A 22,503-nucleotide genomic window follows, 5' to 3' on the forward strand; every position below is an offset into this window, starting at 1 on the left:
CCAGAGTTTCAAGGGGAAGAATGTATTCCTCTAAAGAACTGGCTCTAATGGTGACGGAGCAGACATCTCTGGCCAGGGTGAGAGACACTTTGGAGCCAAGAGACATTCCAGCCCTTCCAAGCCATAGGCAAATGCCTTTCCATCTCTCCAGGAACAACCTTTTCAGCTGCCAAGAGTCCCAGTTCTCCCTTGGTTGTTCATTACTTTCTTCTAGGACTTTGAATAAGGGAACTTAGTGGGAATTTTTCCATCAAGTATGAAGCAACAGACAACTTTCAATACCTGCACTGCCATCCCTAAAAGGAAGTTAAAATAGAACTCTCTCTGATAGTCAAAGGGTCTTTTGAATTAAAAGATGTGTAATTATAGAGAAGAAGACATTCTTTGATAATGGAAGGGTAGTAGAGGAGAAAGTCAACAAGCAGGAATCAGCCAGTACCTAAAGAGAATAGAGGGAAAACTGGGTTACAATGGAAATGTACTTTTTCAGGGTAAGCTGCTTTTGGACAGACCCATGTGGCAGGAATCTCTATCCTTTGTTGTTTCCAGTTACTTGATGTCAAAGCATGCTATGGCCTCCATCAACAAGGAATGAATGAGTGAATGCAAAAATAGCACAAAAATGTCCAAGAGTTGAGTTGCAAAGGTACCGGCTTCTGAAATGAGGTCACCTGATCATTAAATGAGGCTCTGATGGACACAGAGGCACTATCTTTCCCTTGATCCTATCTACCCAGTGATAACACATAAGAATAAGGACTCTGGGGTCAAATCTTGGTTTTGCCACTTACTAACTAGATGGCTATGGGCAAATTACCTACCCTATCTTTCTCTTGGTTCTTCTATTTTATTTATTTACTTATTTATTTTTTGCTGCAAGGCATGTGGGACCTTAGTTCCCCAGCCAGGGATCAAACCTGGGCCCTTTGCATTGGAAGCACCAAGTCTTAACCAGGGAAGTCCCTACCTTAGTTCTTTATCCATGAAACTCAAACTGTTAATAATAAAGAAGTGGGTAAAGTTACACCTGTAAAACACTTAGGACTGTATCAGGCACATAGAAAACACTCCACAATTTCAGCAATAGTTATTTCAGGTAATTCTCCCAACTTCTTCACTCTCCTGGTTTCCTTCCTTCCTTGCTGGCCTCTCCTTGTTCCCTCATGCTTACGCCCACCCACCTTTCTGATTACTTTTCATCTCTATTTGCATTGCTTTGGTAGTCTCATCCTATCTGTATGCTCACAACTTACATGCATGTCACAGAGTCACTCCTCTGCCTCCGAACTATGTGGTCATGCTTGCATTAGAAAGCCATCAAAAGAATGGGGTCTAGGGACTTCCCTGGTGATCCAGTGGCTGAGACTCTGTGCTCCCAATGCAGGGTGCCTGGGTTCAATCCCTGGCTAGGGAACTGGATCCCACACGCCACAACGAAGACCTGGCATACCCAAATAAATACTTTTTTTCAGTTTAAAAAAAAGGGTCTCAAGCGAGAAAGACTGTGCCGAGGGATAAGCAGCCATGGGCGGTTTTCAGCAGTCTGGCCCTCTTCAACTGGGCCCATTTTTCCTTCATTCATCAGGAACAAGACCCATGAATGTCCTGACTTGACATGTGATGTTCTTTCCTCCACAGTTCATGCCGCCTCCCCGACTTGGGAAACCACTCCCCTCTTCAGAGGGCCTTTTGTCTGGTCAAGGCTGTTTTCACTGCGCCGTGGTCTCAGACAGATTTCTTTTGTGTTCTGTTTAAACACGGAGTGACAGTCCACTAACATAAAGTCTAAAAACTTTGGCTTATCTTTTTATAAAAGCTACTGTATCAAATCTGTCCTTAAAATAGCAGAATGACCCATTCTGTATGTACAGGGGATTCTCACAGAGTAGCCAAGTGTCTGGGGTGGAAGTTAAAAAGGCTGATGCAGAATCCGCTACAATCAAATGTGTTGGGAGTCATCGGTAGTTGGGGGGCAGTGAGGCGGAGGAAGGGGGAGAGTCAAATGGAAAGAAATAGCGTTGCTAAGCCACTTGTTTTGATAGAGACAGCAATTTTCTTTTTTTCTCCATCAGGACCTTGATGGGGCCTCCAGGAGCTTGGCGGAATTAACGGCTGGCAATACCAGGGACATAGTGATGAGCTGAGGCTGCTTCTTAGTTTTAGTACCCATGGTGGCATCTATCCATCATTCATCCAAGTTAGATTTATTTAGTTAGCCCAATTCTCGGTACTAGGAATAAGACAATGAATAAGAGAGATAAAAATGTCTGCAGTCCTGGAATTTATATCTTAGAAAAGAGAAACAAAGTAAATAAACAACAGCAACAAAAAAAAACCAATGTCCATTATGTCAGAGGGTGATAAGTGCAATGAAGAAAGAGCAAAGAATCTGAGAAATCAACACTAAGAAAGTGACCTGTAAGCAGTGACTTGTAGAAGGTGAGGGGTAGGTCATGTACAGTCTGAGGCAAGAGTGTTCAAGAAGAGAGGAAGCAAGTACAAAGGCCTTAAGGTGTTCACTATGTTGGGAATAAAGCAAGAATACCATTGTATCTAGACAGCATATTAAAAAGCAGAGACATTACTTTGCTGACAAAGGTCCATCCAGTCAAAGCTATGGCTTTTCCTGTTATCATGTACATATGTGAGAGGTGGACTATAAAGAAGTTTGTGTGCCAAAGAATTGATGCTTTCCAACTGTGGTGCTGGAGAAGACTCTTGAGAGTCCCTTGGACTGCAAGGAGATCAAACCAGGCAGTCCTAAAGGAAATAAACCCTGAATACCCATTTGAAAGATTAATGTTGAAGCTGAAACTCTAATACTTTGCCACCGGGTGCAAAGAACCAACTCATTAGAAAAGACCCTGATGCTGGGAAAGATTGAAGGCAGGAGAAGGGGACAACAGAGGATGAGATGGTTGGATGGCATCACCAACTCAACATACACAAGTTTGAACAAGCTCCGGGAGATGGTGAAGGACAGGGAAGACTGGCTCAGTCCATGAGGTCTGACTGACTGACTCAGTCCTTGAGGTCACCAAGAGCTGGACTCGACTGAGCAACTAAACAACAACCATTGCACTGTGAGTGGAGGAGAGAAGGAGACAGTTCAGGGGATGTCCAAGCCAATGGTTACGGTCTACCTGGACTCTGACTCTGTGTGAGCTGGGAAGCAACGGTAGCCAGGGAGATGCGGAGATGCACCACCCAGATTCCCCTTCAAGGAAGGGCCAGCTGCAGGGAAGGACTCTCTGCCTACTCAACTCCTCCAAGGTCCACCTCAGTTGTATCACTAGAAAGGTATCTTGCTAGGGTAGGCCATATCCAGCAACTGAGGAAAGTCAATTCAGCCTGACACAGAACATTCTCCTTGCCACCTGCAGCTCCAGAACTCCCCACTGGGTCAATCAAGGCCTTACCCACTTCAGTTTCTTCCTCTGCCTATTCCCACTTCCTCCCCTTCCCTTCACAGATACTGATCTTCATTAATATCTTGCACTCCAAAGTCCATCTCAGCATCTGTTTCTGAAAAATCCAATTTATGTGTGACAGAAGCCATTGGTGCTTTTGAGTAGAGGAGTGACAAGATCTGACTGGTTTTTAAAGGGGGCTGAGAGTTGACAGGAGGGGGACCAAAGGGCAGCAGGTGACCAGTAGGGAAGGCATTGCAATAATCCAGGTAATAGGTGACCATGACCGGGATCAACACAGCAGGGGTAAAGATGAAAACTGGTTGGATTCTACATATATTCTGATGATTGAAATGATGGGATTTTCTGATGGATTAGATGTAAGTTATAAAAAGGAAGAGTTCAAAGTTTGGAGCCTAAGCAAAGATGGAGTAGTCACTTTCTAAGATGGGGAAATCAATGGATAAAGCAGGTTTGGGGCATGAGTGGAGATCGGGAGCTCAGTTTTTGGATGTAAGTCTGCAATGACTCTTGTACAACCAGGTTATCAAATAAGCAGTTGGACATACATGACTAGAGTTTAGGGTAGGGCCTGGATTATAGTCTTAAATGTGTAAGTTGTCAGCATACAGATGGTATGTCACAAGACAGAATGAGCTACCAAAGCAATGCAGATAGAGATGAAAAGTAATCAGAAAGGTGGATGGAAGGAAACATGAGGGAACAAGAGGAGGCCAACAAGGAAGAAACGAAACCAGGAGAATGTAGTTTCTCGAAAGCCAAACTGTTTCATGGTGGAAGGCAGGATACACTGTGTGCGGTGTTGCTAGTTAGCTAAACAAGATGAGAGCTGAGAATGGATCTTTGGACTTAACAAAATGGAAGTCACCAGTGACCCTGGCCAAAGAAACACCTTGGTCAAGGGTGGTAGGGAGAAAACAAAAACCTGAATGGCACGGATATGAGAAAAACTGAGCAAAACTACAGTGGGTAAAGATAAATCTGCCAAGGAATTTTGCCAAGGTACAGAGAAAATAGGTGATAGCAAGAAGGGAATGTGGGGAAAATGAAGATTTGATGAGAGAAGACAAATGGTGAGAGGTGAGACAATGTGATCTAGAACATGAACGAACTGGCTGGACTACAGAGCACAGAAAGTTTGTCCCGAGGAACAGGAGGAAAGACAAAATATACAGGCTGAGGTGCAAGTGATGATGGTTGAGTTATGACAACTTGTGTCCTTCTGTTGATTGCTTCTATTTTCATGTCTATAAGAAGCAATGTTGTTGGAGCAGGTGGTGTTGGAGGTCTGAGAAAAGAGGACCAGACTGCTGAGGGTGGAGGCAAGGAAGTGATGCTAATGATGGGCCATAAAATATAAGCTAAGGAAGTAAATAACTGAGGGATCTGAGGGACAGTGAAGAGGTGGCAGAATCAATGGACTATAAGTCCCAGTGGAATCAACAAAGAGTTGGGCAATAAGATTTTCTAATAACTCCCAATGCCAAACATGGGATAGATGCCAGTGAGCTCTGCCAGGGAATACTCTTGAGATGAATTCCCAACCTGGGTCAGCTCAAAGAACCTCAAATTCTTAACAGTGGGAGGAAGGACATCAAGGGTGTCCAAGGAAAGAGCAGAGAAAGCAAAGAATCCAATTAAGACACAAACAGTGGCTGCAGGGAGGGCCTGGCACATTGGCCAGGAAAGGAGACCGCCAGGAATGGGGGAGTACTTCATATCACCCTAGGATATAAATGAGTCATTTTCCTTGTTACTGTAGCTACCTTGTAACATCCCCATCCAAAAGAAAGGATAGATATAACTGGAGTACTCTTCCCTGCTAGTGGAAGTAATTTGCCATGGCAAGTTAGTTTCAGTTTACAAAACTGAGACAGGTTACCCAGATCAGTTATTTCCAAATCATCTGACTCTCAGAATTACTTAAAATACAGATTCCATACTCCTGATAAAGTAGGTGTGGGTTTTGACCTAAGAATATATATTTAAAGTTCCCCAGGTAATTTTTTTTTCTTTCTTTTTTTTTTTTTTCCCCAGGTAATTTTTATATGCCAAGCTTAAGAACCTAGCTTATTTCCATCTAGGGACCCTAGAGATTATCACATTCTATAAATTGTGACGAAATAATGCTTTTGAGAACACAGCTGAAATCTCAAAGTTGTCCCTAGATAGGATCAAGAAAACATGCAGCCCCATTTGCCCTGGCAAATATAATATGGGAAGCCAGCCTGAAGACAAAGCTGAAACCTAGAGGGGAGTAGAGTCAAGAAGGACACAAAGAAAGAGAACTGGAGCCCTGAATGCACCTTACCTGAACCCCACTCTGCCTCAGAAGTTTTTGCTTACATGAGTCAATAAATATCCTTAATTGTTTAAGCCAATTGGAGGTGGGTTTTCTGTTTCTTACAACAAAAAGTATTCTCCACAGCCTTCCCACATCAAAATCAAACCATTGTGGAAGTACACACTAGCATTTTCTCCTTCCCTTTAGTGACAGTAAAAGGTAGGTAAAATTGACATATTTCAGATATTTCCATCCCTAAATTCAATTTTACTTAAGGATTTCCTTATCAAAATAAATGAGTTTTGATTTTTTTACCTTTAATGAAGAAAATCTCCTTGTTAATGAGAATAAAAACCAAAGAACTGGGCTCAAAATGACAAGCAAGTCTCTGACACCATAAGACAGGATGTTTTTATATGAGAATCCAAGAAAGTCTAGCAGAACAGAAATGCAGCCATGGTCTTCTTCCTCTTTTGGGGGTTTTCCTCAATAACCACTGGGCACTCAAAAGTAGATATGCTATTAATGTGAATCAGTGAGTAAAGGTTTATTTTCAAAGTTGCTGATCTTCACGATGCTGATGATATATAAACTTAAAGGAGACCTCTAGTATTGCTTCCAAATTTGGAATCTCAAGACCTGGATAATAAACAAGCCATTGTATCCATAATAACAGTGGCTTAACTTTTCAACGCACAGAGTGGTAATTACATTTCCTTCATTTCTCACTGTTTCCAATAATGCTGGGGGTCAGGCAAGACCTGAGGGCTAATGATCAAAAGCATAGAGATTTTAATGTGAAACTTCACATTGTCTAATCTGTTATTTTCTTAGAGAGACATTTAAATTTCCTGAAAACTGATGTTTCCATTTTTTTGGTACATGATACAGAGATATTAGAAATAAGACTTAAAGACCAGAAAAATAACCATTGGCATAGAGGACAAATGTTTAGCATTTCTGAATTAATCCAGAGAAGTGTGAAAGACACCTGTTCCACTGTCTGTAGAAGTTTCCTAGGGTATATGTTAAGGATTCTTAGATGAGCACCAAAGCGCATTCTGTCTCCACTGAAGCACCTTCATATGTCTCCAAACCCTTCTTCTCTCCTTTCTCTCTAGCTCTTTCTCACAGCCAAGGTCTAGTGCCTGGAAAAGGGACATTTTAGGAATAAAAGCAAATGAAGTAAATTGGAAAAGGGACAAAGGCCTAGGACTTGCTGAAAAATGAAATCCTGCAAAGGACTACAAAGGACTCAAGAGCTTCCATACTTTGATCTATCATTTTCGAGAACATTCCAGTTCATCACAAAGTAAATTTCCAAATAAGAATCCCTTAGGCTACAAAAAAATCCCTTAGGCTACAACTACCCTTCTAGTTGCAACATGATCACATGAACACAACATCATGTCCATGTCTTGCTTTAATATTTGCAAGACTTTTCCCTCTTCAATTACTGAGTGATCCCAGGACCACCTACTCTTGAGAAATTTCAAGTCTGTCTTCATACACAAAATGGAAAACTGGTTTTATCTGATAAGGTGTTCCAGATATCTGTTGTTTCTGCAACTCCACATCTGTTCACCATTCTTCTGGGAGCCTTACCTCATTTTCCCTCTGGGGTCTAGACTTAGTCTGTGACTTCAGAGATCAAGCATGTGACTCTAGTCTAAGCCAGAGGCACATTTCATGTCCCTGGATATAGGGACTGGATCTCCGATGAGCTTATGATCTAAGAGGAGTCTCTGAAATGCAATTGAGACTTTTGCTGAGAATAATTAAAACAAAACTTACTCTTTTCCATTGGACATAACATTAAAGGATGTGACAGCCATCTTGTAACACCAGAGAAGAATACACTAGATAACACAGTCATCTCAGAACCAGGAGACAGAGAAACCAATCAACATGAAATAGGCTGAGCGCCCATCTGTACTAGGTTGAATAAAATTGCCGAATTTGACTGCTTCTGACCTAGGAAAACAACAATCCCATATGGTTCAACCTAATAGCTCTATCTTTTCAACTATGTATTTCAATACTCCTTCCTTTTGGCTTCAAGCAGTTTAACTGAGTTCTCTGTCATTTACAAACATGAGAATTCAGACTTATGTGTAAAGTTGCTGTAGCCAATAAAGCACTGTGTCCAAGATGCACAAGAATATCATTTAAAGATCCCTTGTACTAAAAAGCCCGGGGGTGGGGGGGTGGGCGGGGGAGAGAGATACCAAGATACAATATCTTCTCCACAAGTTAAGAAAAAGTTAAATTCTTTTTTTTTTAATGTTAATACCGTAGTTTTATTCACAAGAAAGATAAAAACAGGCTTTAAAGATTAGTAGGTAATTATTCATGTATCATCCCATCTACACTACAGTTTTAAATATTTTAGTAAAACTATGCTGACTTAATTTTTTTCCAATTATTTTTATTAGTTGGAGGCTAATTACTTTACAATATTGTATTGGTTTTTGCCATACATTGACATGATAGAAAAAATTAAATTCTTGAAAACGGAAGTCATGATGGATAGAAATACATGAGACCTCACAGTCTAAAAAGAATTTCACACTCTTCTCAGTTAACTGGCATAACTACCCTTTGAGGTAAATATGTGCCCGTTTTATAGATAAAACCAACCCAGAGCAGTTGAGTATGTTGTAATGAATTTCCCAGATAGAAAATGGCAGAGGCAACTTTCAAATCCAGATCCTCAAATCCCCAAATTCACACTTTTCCTACTTTGTCTCACAATGCTAAGATGGTCAAGAAATCAATTAGGAAACATTTGTACAGGCCTTTAATAAAACATGGGAAGCATCAAAGAAATATCTCTGACATTTCAAAACATCTACCAATCTGATCATTCTAAAGGCAGCCCAAAACACTGAGGCTGGAATGTGTCAAATCTAATATTGGTGAAATCCTAGCCAGAGTTATTAGGAACTAGAAAATGACTATCTCAGAATTTTAAACACAAAGCTGCAGCTCATTTTAACTGTGGAGTCTAGACTCCCCTTTTCAGTTCTCATCCTCCTTAACCTTTCTGTTATATTGACACTGCTGTCTTACTAGCACACTGTAGCTGCTTGTTAATAAATGTCTGTGGATTACCACAGTGTAACAACTTTTTTAATTCCTCAAGATCACAAAATTAATAGATTAAAACTGTTAATATCTGGGTTATATCAGCTCTTCAGAAATGTGCTCTGATGGTCCACAATTTTTAAAAATGGATCCAGAGGCACAGACTTTGGGAATTCTCAGTTCAGTTCAGTCGCTCAGACGTGTCCAGCTCTTTGCGACCCCATGAATCGCAGCACGCCAAGCTTCCCTGTCCATCACCAACTCCCGGAGTTTACTCAAACTCATGTCCATCAAGTCGGTGATGCCATCCAGCCATCTCATCCTCTGTCATGCCCTTCTCCTCCTGCCCCCAATCCCTCCCAGCATCAGGGTATTTTCAATGAGTCAACTCTTCGCATGAGGTGTCCAAAGTTTTGGAGTTTCAGCTTCAACATCAGTCCTTCCAATGAACACCCAGGACTGATCTCCTTTAGGATGGACTGGTTGGTTCTCCTTGCAAGGGGACTCTCAAGCATCTTCTCCAACACCACAGTTCAAAAGCATCAATTCTTTGGCGCTCAGCTTTCTTCATAGTCCAACTCTCACATCCATACATGACCACTGGAAAAACCATAGCCTTGACTAAACAGATCTTTGTTGGCAAAGTAATGTCTCTGCTTTTTAATATGCTATCTAGGTTGGTCATAACTTTCCTTCCAAGGAGTAAGCGTCTTTTAATTTCATGATTGCAATCACCATCTGCAGTGATTTTGGAGCCCAAAAAAATAAAATCTGACACTGTTTCCCCATCTATTTCCCATGAAGTGATGGGACCAGATGCCATCACTTGGGAGTCTGGATCAAGCTAAAAACACATGGTTATATTAATTTATCATAAGATTCAGCTTAGGCCTGAGACAGGTGACCCACCCAACTGAAGATTCACCAAGATCATCTTCTCATCATGCTTTGCCTCATCTGATAAGTCAGGATCAACACAAAAGGAATCTAGAGATCTCAATATGGGGACAGTTAGAGGACATGCATCTAAAAAAGGTCCTGTAGAAGAATGAGGAGTCTCAGGTTCAGACCCTGGCTCTATCACACAAGCCCTTAGGTAAGGCATTTAATCCCCACCCTTCCACTCCTTTCAGTCTCCCTCCAGGGCTTAGTTACTTAGCTATAAAATAATGCCAAGCAGTCCAAGATATATATTTAAGGTTATAATAGTTTATATTAAAATAGGGCAGGGACAGGAAGTTTAAGCAGAAGCCCCAAAGACTGGCAAGGAAGAACTTCAGTAAGAGAAAGAAAAGCCAACTGCTGTGAAATAAAAGCAGCAGTAGATAATAGAGATGTGATAGAACCAAAATGTTGCCTGTTTGCTACTGGCCACACAACCCTTTTACTCATATAAACTGTACCCAAAGACATAATTGTCATAAAACCTGATCCTATTAAGGGCACAATCAAACTTCTATTGGATGAAAGAATATCATTGTCTTGAGAAACCATAACATTTTCTGAAAAACTTCAAATCACATCCTGGAATCTGGGAATTCTTCAGAGAAATGTTAGGTGGAAAATACTTAAAGATATTCTCATGTGCATTTTGAAATTAGAAATATGATCAGTCAGCAAGGAAAGGTATTATGAATCAAAGTAATAAAAAGAGCTATTAGTTTATGATCATTGGCTATAATGCCTTACACCATGCTAAGGCACACTTACCACTTTATGTTCATAAAATGTCACAGAATAGATTTTCCCATTATCATACCAGTTTTACAGTAGTTTGAGCCATGCAAAGTTAAAGGACTTCCACAAGGTCATACAGGTAGAATGAGGTGAAGCCATTGCTTCAGGCCCTCCTGCATTTTTTTAAAAGCATTATGCAAAATAGAGGGCAGTGCAAATAATTTCTAGCCACAGATATGCAATATTTTTAAAAAGACTAACTGCAAAACACTCTCCCAGTTCCTAATGATACGCAGTTTGCAGGATGATTTTACCTAAAATATTTTATGCTAAAATAAGGGCATTTACAATGTCATCATACTTCTTCATCTAAGTCAAAAATCATTACAACAGGAATCTAGAAATCTTCTTAAACCCCCAGGTTGACAATATTCAGAGGACATGTATGTAAAAATGATCAAGTGGGAAGACTGAGAGTGAGGATAGAAACCTGAGTTTCTGGAAATATCCAGTTATGAGCAGCAAGCAAATTCTACAGTATGTGGCAAAGACTTGCAAAAAGTCCCTTGGCTTCTTTAGTAACTTCACATGTGGACAGTAACTAAAGGGGTATGACATTTCTAGTACAAAAGAGCCATATGCTAGAGCAGTTTAGTTAAAGCCTCTGGAATCAGAATCTCGGAATTGTCTCACAGTGATTTTTTAGCCATATGACCTTAAGGAAGTTAACTGGTCTATGCCTTCATTTCCCATCTGTAAAACAGAAACAGTAAGAGTGCTTACTTAAAAAGGGGCATGATAAAGACTAAATTTCAACAAGTGCAAAATACTTAGAACAGGGCCTGCCACATATAAGTATATGATATATATGACATCATATGATGTATACTATACCTATTATTATTATAGAATGAAAGATGGATGGGTCTAAACTACCAAGAAGAGTAAGTACAGGTCATTTGGTGACTTAGACATTAACAAAGGGATGAGAACATCTGTTTGCGTTGTATGTGGACAACCCAGATGTATCCCAGTTGAATCCAGACAAGATTTCCTTTTGCCAGGCACTGACAGGAACATATAGTAAAACTTGTGGCTATATTTAGGACAAACCCTCCACAATAATAATAAATTCTCTTTCTCTGTTACCAACCCTGAGAAAAGATTTTCAAAGTTAGAATTATTAACGTTCTCTTCCTGCCTCCCCTCCTTTTCCAAAGATTTTTACACGACCAGTGAGGTTTGTCGGCGTTTCCAAACTTCTTCCCAGGAAGTCTGCAATGTGTACTGCTAGGAGTTGCTGTATAATTACTTAGCTGATTCCCTCTAAGGAGCTTACTCTAAGAATTGAGGAAAGAAAGCAGATTAACCATTTGAATACATGCCACTGGCCCATCCCCTCTCTCTGCCATAAATGGGGGCTTCTGCAGTCTCCACTCCTCAACCCTAATATGTGATCCAGGGAAATCAATTTATTGCTTTGGCTAATCCTACAACAATAGGGGTTTCATTTTCATTGTAGGGCAATTAAGTTGTCCGAGAAGGAAGGAGCGGGAGGAAGGGGTGGGGGGGGGAGGGGAGAGGGTGGTCTCCCATCCCCACAGACAGATTAGTGCCCCTGGAGGCAGCAGCGTCCGCTCCGTCTGTCTGGTGGTCGGTCACACGCAGCTCTTCGCTGCTACCTAGCAACGCAAAGCCAGGGAGAGAGCTCGCTTGTTCCCCTGCCTCCTAGCCTCTCCCATTCATCCCCAGCTTCCTCTCTCTCTCTCCTTCTCCCCGACCCCAGCCCCCGATCTCTCTCTTTCCCCTCCTCTTCCTTTTACTCTCTACTAGTCTTCTCTCCTCCTCCCCTCCTACTCCTTTTATTCTCTTCCCTACTCCCTCCTCCTCTTTCCGTCGCCTCCGTTCCTCTAAAAAACTAAAACTCTCCCGACAACTTGAGAGAAGTTTACAGCGCTTCATCGCAGAAACTTTCTCCATTCGAGCCCTCAAAACTCTGGCCGCGCAGACGAGCCCCATTCATCAACACAAAAGCCTCCACTTCCCGGCTGGAAAGGGAAACCCTTCAAGAAAATGCTGCAGCGTATCAGCCGCTCTCTCGGCCAATCCCACCTCCCAGCCTTATCTCGACTAGTGAATGATCCTTATCGAGATGCGGTCTCTTGGGGGTCACGGCGAGACCAAGTTTCGCTGCTGCAAAGAGGCGAGGTGCTGGAGCCCGCAGCCTGGGCGCGCGAAGGGATTCCCCGGCAGGGCGCTGCAGGTGGAAAATTGCGCACGGAGCAGCGCGGAGGACCGCTTGGCCCGGGAGAGAAGAAACCAGCGCGGGGAGCCGGCTGCGGACTCTCGGGGAGAGCAGCAAAGTACCTTCCGGGAGGGTTGGGACAAACCTCCGTGGGAACAAAGGCGGGGTCCTTGTGGGGTGTGCTGTCACCGAAACCGCAGTGGCTGCTTTCTCAAGTTTGGGACAGCTCACTGCCGGGGCGGGCGAAGGAGGGGCGCTCCTGCTGGCCCCACGCAGGGCAACCTGAGTGCCCCACAGGGAGCTGTCCGGCCGCCTCCCGCTCCTGGCCTCTGCCGGCCGCAGCCCCCTCCGCTCGCCCGCGGACCCGACCCTGCCGCAGCCAGGGAAGTCCCGCACTCCCGGCGGAGCTCGGACCGGTGGGCGCTTACCTCCGCCACTGGCCGGCGCCAGGCAGGCGGCGAAAGCCAGCAGCAGCGTGCACGCTGCCGCCGCCGCCCAGCGCTCCATCCCCGCGACTGTCCGGGTCCCCGGCCTCGCCGTTCCTTCCCCGGGAGGTGGGCGCGCGTCGCACTCGGCACTGCAGCGCCTCCACTGGGGAGCGCTCTTTCAGGGCCGCACCTCCGCGGGCTCCTAGTGGCAGAAAGCCGGGACCCGCGCCCGAGGAATCGCGTTTTCTACCCGCGCCAGTCCCCACCCTCCAGACCGTGCATAAAGCCCTTTAGACCCGCCCGCCCCGGAACTAGCCTGCGGGAATCCCGCGGGGCAGGCCCCCTGCCGCCCGGCCCGCCCCCTGCACTTTGCAGCTGCGAGAGGAGTAGGGACCCGAACACACGCGTGCACTCTCACGCATGCACTCCTACAGACACAGCCGCGCGCGCACACGCACCCGCTCACACGTGCACGCACACGTCCCAGGTACACACGCTCATTCACACGCGCACACACGCTCATCACCGTCACACACTCACACTGACACGATCACACGCGGGCAGGACTGGCTTCCGCACAGAAGGTGACTAGGCGGTTCACACGGATGTCGGCCACCTATAGTTTTTGAAAAGGGAAAATAAGAGAAGGAAGAGGAGGGAAGGGGAAAGAGAAATAAATGGAGAGCTTGCTCGAGATTTGTGACTATTTTATTCTCTAGTTTACAATCCTCAAGCTCCCTCGGACACCCGGGTTTCCCCTGTAGAGTTTGGCGTGCTCTGTCTTTACGAGTTACGGGGGGAGTTAGATCAATGTTGGGGCGATGGGGGCGCGTCGGATCCTTCTTGAGATTTTCTCAAGCACCACGTCTACAGGTGTCACGGCCAGATCGTGCTTCTTACAAAGCTGATCATTTTGAAGCAAAACTGAAAGAATGAACGTCTTCTCGACGGTGCAGGTGCCCCTTTATGCGAGGGAGAAACTAAAGGGGTTCAGAGAGTCCCGCCGCTCCTTTCTTTGGGGCAGCGTTAGCCCGGCTGGCGGGGGCTGGAAGAGGGAGCCCCAAAGAGCACTGTGAGAGAAACTTAGCATCGTTCTCAGCCGAGACGTGGCCCCAGCGCCCACAGAAAGGAGGGTCCGCGCAACCTCTTTGCTGGCCACGTGGAGCCCTGTGTGAGAAGGAACCGCTTCTAGGCCAGGGGCCACCCCGGAATTTCCTCACCCCGGAGCCAGGCCCTGGTCCAGGGAGTCAGGAGCCCTTTCTCTCAGCCAGAGGAGCCGTGGCCGTCAAGACGACAGCCAAGGACCCACGTAGTCCCCGACCCAGAGGCTGCCACCCCTTGTCCCCGAGCCTGGATCTGGAGACTCTGTGGAACTCTACTGACCCCAAACAGTCCGGGCTTTAGTGGTTGGTGAAGCTTTGAGGGGAGGGGGAAGGGGAAATAGATATTATTTTTGAAAGACAGGATGAGAGAAATAGACCCAGATAGAGAAAACTCTGACTTAAAAAAGAGTAAGGTGCGAGCAGGGGAGGGAGAGATTTAACGGCTTTCTTCTCAAAAACTGGAAATCCAGCGTTCTCGGCTCCGACCGAAGTCACTGGGGCGTCTGGCGCTGGGCGGCGCCGCGGAGGAGGCAGGATTGGGGACCCGAAAGGCATGGGGGGCTGGGAAGCCAAGGGGACGGGGCGAGCGGGAGGAGGGAGGCAGCGCGAAGCTGCACTTTCGTCTCGGTGGGTGATTTATGCCGGTTCCGGGCGGCCGGGGCGATGGTACGAGACCGCGCCGGGGTCAGAGCACTCCGACGCCGGCCGGGGCCGCCCTGCATAGTCAATGAGCGTCCCCGCACCACAGTTACAGAGAGCCGCTGCGGGCGCTGGGGAGGCGCGCGCCGCAGGCGGTGCGCGGGTGGGGGCACCGCGGGCGCCGGAGAGGCTGCGTCCGCCCGGGGCGCGCGTGGGGAGCTGGCGGTGCGGGAGCGGGAGCGCAGGCGCGATCGGGGGCGAGGGGGCGGGCGTGGGGGCGGCGTCTGTGTCCTTTCTCTGTTTAGCAGCGCGGGCTCCAAACATTCCTTTCTGCACTGAAGGGTTTCCCTCATTGTTGCTGTCTTTGTGCTGCGGTGTTGCCAACTTGCTGGAATTCCTGACGTGGTTGCACAGCAGGGCTCAGGCTGACCGTACGAACCAGCTGCGTTTGTGTATGGGGCCGACCCCGCCGTTAATCCCAGAAAAACGCCAGAGAAGGGGGGAAGAATGGAGGGAGGGCAGGAGGGAGGGGAGCAGATGAAGGGGTGGGGATGGAGGGTGAGGGACCAATAACGAAACACTGCCTATCACTCCCGACACTGTGTACACTCGCACAATCCACACTCTCTTCCCCTAGAAAACCCCAATTTTTCAGTGCACTACCAAACTCGGGCCACTTAAAACCAGACATCTTTTTACAACCTGCACCATGCGCCAGTTTTTATCTCGATACCTGGGAATGCCTGTTGCTAGATTTGGGGGATTAAAACTAAGGACTAGCATCCGGGAAAGCGCAGGCTCGCTCAGTCTTGATTTACGGCAGCACTGTTTCTATGTAATGCAAGTTTCTATATAATGCAAAATCTCTTTATGTTCCACATTTCTCTCTACATCTATACATAAAGGACTTTACAGTGCCCTTAACCAAAAGAGAGGAAAGTGCTGAAAAGTGAAATTTATTCTACTAAATTTGTATTCATTGATTTCCTAAATATATTTTTGACTTTATTTTATTATGCATCTCAATTCCAAACTACTGGTAATATTTTCAAAGCATTTATTACTATTCTGACTTAACTTCTGCTTCCTGTAGTGGACATGAAGTGGAAAAACTCCTTGAGTACCAGTCCAACTCCAGCTTGCTAATAATCTAACCCAGATTTGCCACTTGGTGCCACAGAGCTAACTGTTCACTGAACAGTTTAAATCCAATGTCCATAAGAGTTCAAACTTAGCATGATGGAGCCTGAACTATAAACCTTTAGTGTTTCTTATCTCAGTAAGGGGCACCACCATCCACCCCACAGGCCAAGGCTAAAATTGTCATTTTAAAAAAATATTTATTTTGCTGTGATGGGCCTTAATTGCACCACATGGGATCTTTTTAGTTGTGGCTTATGAGATCTAGTTCCCCTACCAGGGATCGAACCTGGGCTCCCTGCATTGGGAGCTTGGAGTGCTAGCCACTGGACCACCAGGGAAGTCTGTGAAATTGTTCTTTTTGACCCTTTTCTCTTCTGTACTCCATGAACAAGTTCCTCAATCCAATCACTTCTTCTCAAATCAAACTCACCCATTTTTCTCAGTCTCGTTGCCAATAGCACAACTCTCTCACCTGAATTATGGCTAGATCCTTATAATGGGGTCCTTGCTGCCAGTCTGCCCTGGCACATCTATTTTCCATTCCACAAGCAGATGATCCAAGTGACACTTCTACCAGACTAGTGTTTTCAGACAAAGGTAATTAACTATTAGAGGGTTATGAAATCAACATAGTAGGTCAGACAAGAATTATTTTCAAATAAAACAGAACAGAATAGAAACTAAAATAACTTTCACATGGAAAGGATATGTGTTGCTTCACAAAACTCTTGTGAAACAGACATTCCACTATGTAAAATATCTTTCTTGTTATGCATCTCAGTCAAAAAAGCTTGAAGTATCTCTCCTTAAACGACTTATTAATTAGAGTAATAGTAACAAGTTTAGAACCTGGCAGGTGTTTTAATGTGTGTGTGTTGTGTGTTAGTTGCTCAGTCACATCCAGCTGTTTGTGACCCCATGGACTCTAGCCCATCAGGCTCCTCTGTTCATGGGATTCTCCAGGCAGAATACTGGAGTGGATTGCCATTCTTTTCTCCAGGGAATCTTCCTAACCCAGGAATCGAACCCTGGTCTGCCTGCATTGTAGGCAGATTCTTTACCATCTGAGCCACCATTACTTAGATATGTTAAGGTCAACAGAGCAGGAGATAGCCATTGAAAAGACAGTTTATTATACTCACAGATCCCAGAAGAGGGAATACAAGTCAGGACACTGGAACCCATACAGGCAACTGCCAAAGTCATCATTCAGAGAGCAAAAGGAGAGAACTGTGAGCAAGAACCTTTACTTTGTTTCCACAGGAAGGAACAGGGAATAGACAGGCCAGGTAAGCAGGTTTTGGATAGGATAGTTAGTCCTTGTATTTTATAATGTCCTTGTATTTGAACATAACACCCTGCCCCCCCCCCCCACCCCAACTCTGGAGGAGGCAGGAGATCAAGGCAAGGTGACTCAGGTATATTATCAGGACAAGGTGTATCCAGCAAAGCAGGCAAGGGCAGATGCATCAAGATTACTGAAACTAGACATAGGGTAAACAAAGCAGATACCACAGTGTATACCTACACAAATGCTCAACATATTCATGAGAAAGCATCAGAAGAATCCAAACAGGATATACTGTAAGCTGAGGGATTTTTTAGAGATAAGACAATTAAGTGCAATGCACAGGCTTGGGTTGGACTTGGACTAGCAGGGGAAATAGCTCCAAAGGGCATTATTGGGAAAATCAGAAGCATTTTAACATGGACTATAGATTGAGAGAAAGCAATGGCACCCCACTCCAGTACTCTTGCCTGGAAAATCCCATGGACGGAAGAGCCTGGTAGGCTGCAGTCCATGGGGTCGCTTAGAGTCGGACACAACTGAGCGACTTCAGTTTCACTTTTCACTTTCATACATTGGAGAAGGAAATGGCAACCCACTCCAGTGTTCTTGCCTGGAGAATCCCAGGGACAGGGAGCCTGGTGGGCTGCCGTCTATGCGGTTGCACAGAGTCGGACATGACTGAAGCGACTTAGCAGCAGCAGCAGCATAGATTGAATAATAATATCCTATAATGTCTCATATTGGTTGTAAAAGACAATGTCCTTGCTTTTAGGGAACATATCTTAAAATATTTAAAGGTTCACGAATGGGAATTCCTTGTGGTCCAATGGTTAGGACTCTGTGCCTTCCCTGCTAGGGCTGGGATTCAATCCCTAGTCTGGGAACTAAGATCCCACCTGAGAGACACAGACAAAATATAAATATATACAGAAACATAATTTCAAAATTTATAAATTAGGAAGAGAGAAAGAGCACACGGGCAAAGGGCAATGTCTCTTGCACTACTGCAACATTTCTGTGAGCTTAAAATTATATTAAAATTATTTTTTTTAAGTTTTAAAAACTTTGCATCAAGTCAGAAATTCCACAAGGACAATTCCTCTCTTGTCTCTCAGGATTTGCTCCTATTATTCCCTCTGTCCAAAGTATTATTCTCCTACTAATCCTTCCTTTCATCTGGTTAGGTCTTATTCAACTTTCTAAAATTTCCAGTCTCATCTGAAATATCTCTTCTTCCAGGAAACCTTCCCTAACCACCCCTACTGCCTTAGGAGACTCTTCAATACCCCCTCATAGCTCTCTTGATTTCCCTAGCCCAGTTCTTTGACAACTTTTGTTGTATTCCCTTAGCCTCCTCAAATTTTTTCGCTCTGTTGCCAGAGTAACTTTTTGCAGTCATCCAGACCATATCAGCTTCCCTTGTGGCTCAGCTGGTAAAGAATCTGCCTCCAATACGGGAGACCTGGGTTCAATCCCTGAGTTGGGAAGATTCCCTAGAGAAGGGAAAGGCTACCCACTCCAGTATTCTGGCCTGGAGAATCCCATGGACTGTATAGTCCATGGCGTTGCACACAGCTGGACACGACTGAGCAACTTCCACAAGACTGTATCAGTCACTTGGCCTTAACACTTCAACAGCTTCCCCATTATCCCTGGAATAAAATTCAAAGATTTTTGCATTGCTACAAGCTCTTGAATGATCTGGCCACTGGCCATCTCGTGACCCTCATGTGACAATCTGGCCACAGCCACATTGGCTTCCACCTGGTTTTGAAAACAGACTGTCTGCTTTTCCACTCTTGAGGGTGAGATTAAGGCGCCTAAGGGGGATATAAGCAGAGTTTCATGGGGCTATTCAAATTCCTGACAGTGCTCCAGGTCTAGTTCCTAACCTAGATTACCCTTAAAATCATCCTCCTATTCCCTGAGGGAGCTTTCTGCCCTCTGTAAAACAGAGCCAGACCAAAACCATACAAAAGTGCCAAAAAGTCATCAGAAGGTATCTCACCTATCAAGAAGTTCCAGTATGTTTCTGATGTAATAATAACTGCTACTCACAAAGAAAGGACATCGTTCATTTGTTTTTTTTCCAACTTTTGACTTGCCAGTCTCAGAACTGCATCCTGAGCCATGAGCCATAAGCAGTCCTGAGCCACCACTTTTCCTGGTGGGTAACCAGGCCTGGAAAAGCCACAGCAAGACCTAAAAGGACAACTAAGGCAGCACCATGTCCTCTAAACCAAAGACAGAGATACCAGGTGTAGTATGACAAGGCAATCCTCTCTCTTTGCAAATACAGTCATAGGGAACATCTTGGCAGAGATTTAAAGAAACGGTTGAGAATCTAATGAGCCTCAGTGATTGAAAAAAAAAAAAAATTCAATAGAATTAGGACTTGCCTGAAAAACTTAGGATTTAAAGACAGGATGGCCAGAAGCCCTGAGAATCAGGTGGGCCTAAGGCGGGCATACATGTTCAGATGGTGATGGCACCACAAGCGCCAGTCAAGAGTATGTACAGAGGTACTTGATAGTGCATCGTGAGGAAGGCTAGAGATACAGTAGCAGGGTCAACTTGGTTAGCCTCCCACTTTCAAATTCCTCTTTCTTAGGAGCAATTTCCATAGACAAAGGTCAGTGAAAACATCTGCCTGGATAATGACTCTTGAGAGCCCAAGACCAATACAATTCCCAGGGTGCATCTCTAATCTCAGGGGTTATGAAAGGGCTGGAGGTCCACAGAGAGGTCTGTGATGAGGAGTACTACACGCATGAAGAAAGAGCCTATATAAAGTCAGGATCCATATATCATGCTTCAGGTGAAATCAAGTAGGACAACTATCTCAGTATCACCATTAGACATAATTCCAATCTTCCATGAACAACTTTGCTTGGAGACCTGCTTCAGAATTCAGCCAGATTCCCTATTAAGGGACTCTTGAGAGTCCCTTGGATTACAAGGAGATCAAACCAGTCGAACCTAAAGGAGATCAACCCTGAATATCTATTGGAATGTCTGATACTGAAGCTGAAGCTCCAATAATTTGTTCACCTGATGCAAAGAGCCAACTCATTGGAAAAGAGATGGTGGATGGCATCACCGACTTGATGGACATGAGTTTGAGCAAGCTCCAGGAGATAGTGAAGGTCAAGGAAGCCTGGTGTGCAGCAGTCCATAGGGTCGCAAAGAGTTGGACACGACTGAGCAACTGAACTGAACCAAAGACTGTTTAGGCTGTTGTTGTTGTTCAGTTGCTCAGTAATGCCCGACTCTTTGCAACCCCATGGACTGCAGCACGCCAGGCTTCCTTGACCTTCACTATCTCCTGGAGCTTGCTCAAACTCATGTCCATCAAGTCGGAAATGCCATTCAACCATCTCATCCTGTGTCGTTCTCTTTTCCTCCTACCTTCAGTCTTTCCCAGCATCAGAGTCTTTTCCAGTTAGTCAGTTCTTCGCATCAGGTGTCCAAAGTATTGGAGCTTTGCCTTAGTCAACACCAATTTCTCAGAACTTGACATGGGATCTGATACATGGCAAGTCAATCAATAAATGTTTGCAGATTAAACAAGTGAACAAATGAAATAAAACAGTATAAGATGCAACTTACTCTGAAGAGACCTTGAGATCTTGCATGCTATTTGAAGCATCCTCAAGGTATATCAGAGTTTTAAACTCTCTAGCTATCCTTGCCTTGAAGGCCTACAATTAAAGTTGCAATCTGAGTTATAAAATGAGCATTATTTCTCTAATGTCCCATGGGGATGTGGCTTAGTTATGCAGTCATGTCCAGCTCTCTGCAGCCCCATAGACTGTAATCCGCCAGACTCCTCTGTCCATGGAATTTTCCAGGCAAGAATACTGCAGTGGGTTGTCATTTCCCACTCCAACGGATCTGCCTGACTCAGGGATCGAAACTGTATCTCTGGCATCTCTTGAATTGGCAGGTGGATTCTTTACCACTAGTGCCACCTGGGAAGCTGGCAATATTTGCAGACCTTTTTGGTTGCCAGGGCTTCCCTGCTGACTCAGACGGTAAAGAATCTACCTGACCATGTGGGAGACCGGGTTTGATCCCTGGGTCAGGAAGATCCCATGGAGAAGGGCATGGCAACCCACTCCAGTATTCTTGTCTGGAGAATTCAGTGGACAGAGGAGCCTGGCGGGCTACAGTCCATGGGGTGGCAGAGAGTTGGACATGACTGAGTGACTGCTAATTTTACTTTCTTTCACTTGGTTGCTGTAACTGGAAGTTGTACTGTCATCTAGTGGGTACAAACGAGGAATGTTGCTCAACATCCTACAAGAAACAGGACAAACCTTTCCTTCCACCTTATCCTCTCTCCCATCTCATAGCAAAGAATCATCTGCTCTCAAATTTCACTAGTTCAAGGATGAGAAACTCTGAAAGTGCAGTCAAAAGGTTTGTAGAGCTTCCACCCTGGGCCCGGAAGAGTGATGTGGCTGGGGCTTCGCCGGCCGCACTATGTCTGCCATTTCATTTTCAGAGTCTGTTGACTGTAATCTTGCTGCTTTTATGAACCTGTGCTTATATCCGATCCTTGGCACCCAGCCTCCTGGACAGAAATAAAACTGGGTTGTTGGGTATATTTTGGAAGTGTGCCAGAACTGGTGAACGGAAGGGTCCTTATGTGGCAGTATGCTGTATCATGATGGCCTTCAGCATCCTTTTCATACAGTAGCTTGGAAAAATGCCAGAATTCTTCAGTTGCCATCAGATTTAAATATGACAAAAAAGGACTATCTGCCAAAAATAATGGAAAGAATGGTTAACCTTTTATCTCTGAACATTGAATGAGCTACACTTTCAAGCTGCTGTTCTCTATTTTTGTTATTGGACCAATGTTCTGTATAAATAATTAGGATGTAACATTTAATACTCAGAATTTAAATATGTCTGTAACAATCAACCTCAGTACTGTCGCTACAATATTACATTCTGCATATATCATTCTCTTGTGCCAGGTACCAGTTTTTAGTGAGGTATCTTTAAGGCACATAGTAAAAAACACAATTGGTAAATTATTCAAGTTTCTTTCACTGTGATTTGGAAATTATAAATCTTTATAGAATGAGACCTTTTTTTGGACTAGCTTTTTTAGTGGGGGAAAAAAAGGTTCAATTTGTCTTGGTAAGGATTGCATCCATAAAGATT

The 22,503-nt window shown here is 44.6% G+C and overlaps 1 protein-coding gene and 1 pseudogene across 2 annotated transcripts in view; one reads left to right on the top strand and one right to left on the bottom strand.

Annotated features, from left to right (window-relative positions):
- The window catches only part of LRP2 (LDL receptor related protein 2), a 187,097-nt gene extending 173,739 nt beyond the window's left edge, over nucleotides 1–13,358 (bottom strand). The window contains exon 1 of one of the 2 annotated variants that reach the window (XM_065931701.1): nucleotides 13,153–13,358. In XM_065931701.1, coding sequence (XP_065787773.1) covers nucleotides 13,153–13,231 — 79 coding nt within the window. In that variant the 5' untranslated portion in view covers nucleotides 13,232–13,358. The remainder of the gene's footprint in view (nucleotides 1–13,152) is intronic. The other variant, XM_065931700.1, reaches the window with a different exon arrangement.
- Nucleotides 13,359–21,721: 8,363 nt separating this feature from the next.
- On the top strand, nucleotides 21,722–22,264 carry LOC136164237 (protein kish-A pseudogene; annotated as a pseudogene).
- The last annotated feature ends 239 nt before the right edge of the window (nucleotides 22,265–22,503 follow it).

The sequence above is a fragment of the Muntiacus reevesi genome, chromosome 3 (assembly GCF_963930625.1).
Source record: "Muntiacus reevesi chromosome 3, mMunRee1.1, whole genome shotgun sequence".
NCBI lineage: Eukaryota > Metazoa > Chordata > Mammalia > Artiodactyla > Cervidae > Muntiacus > Muntiacus reevesi.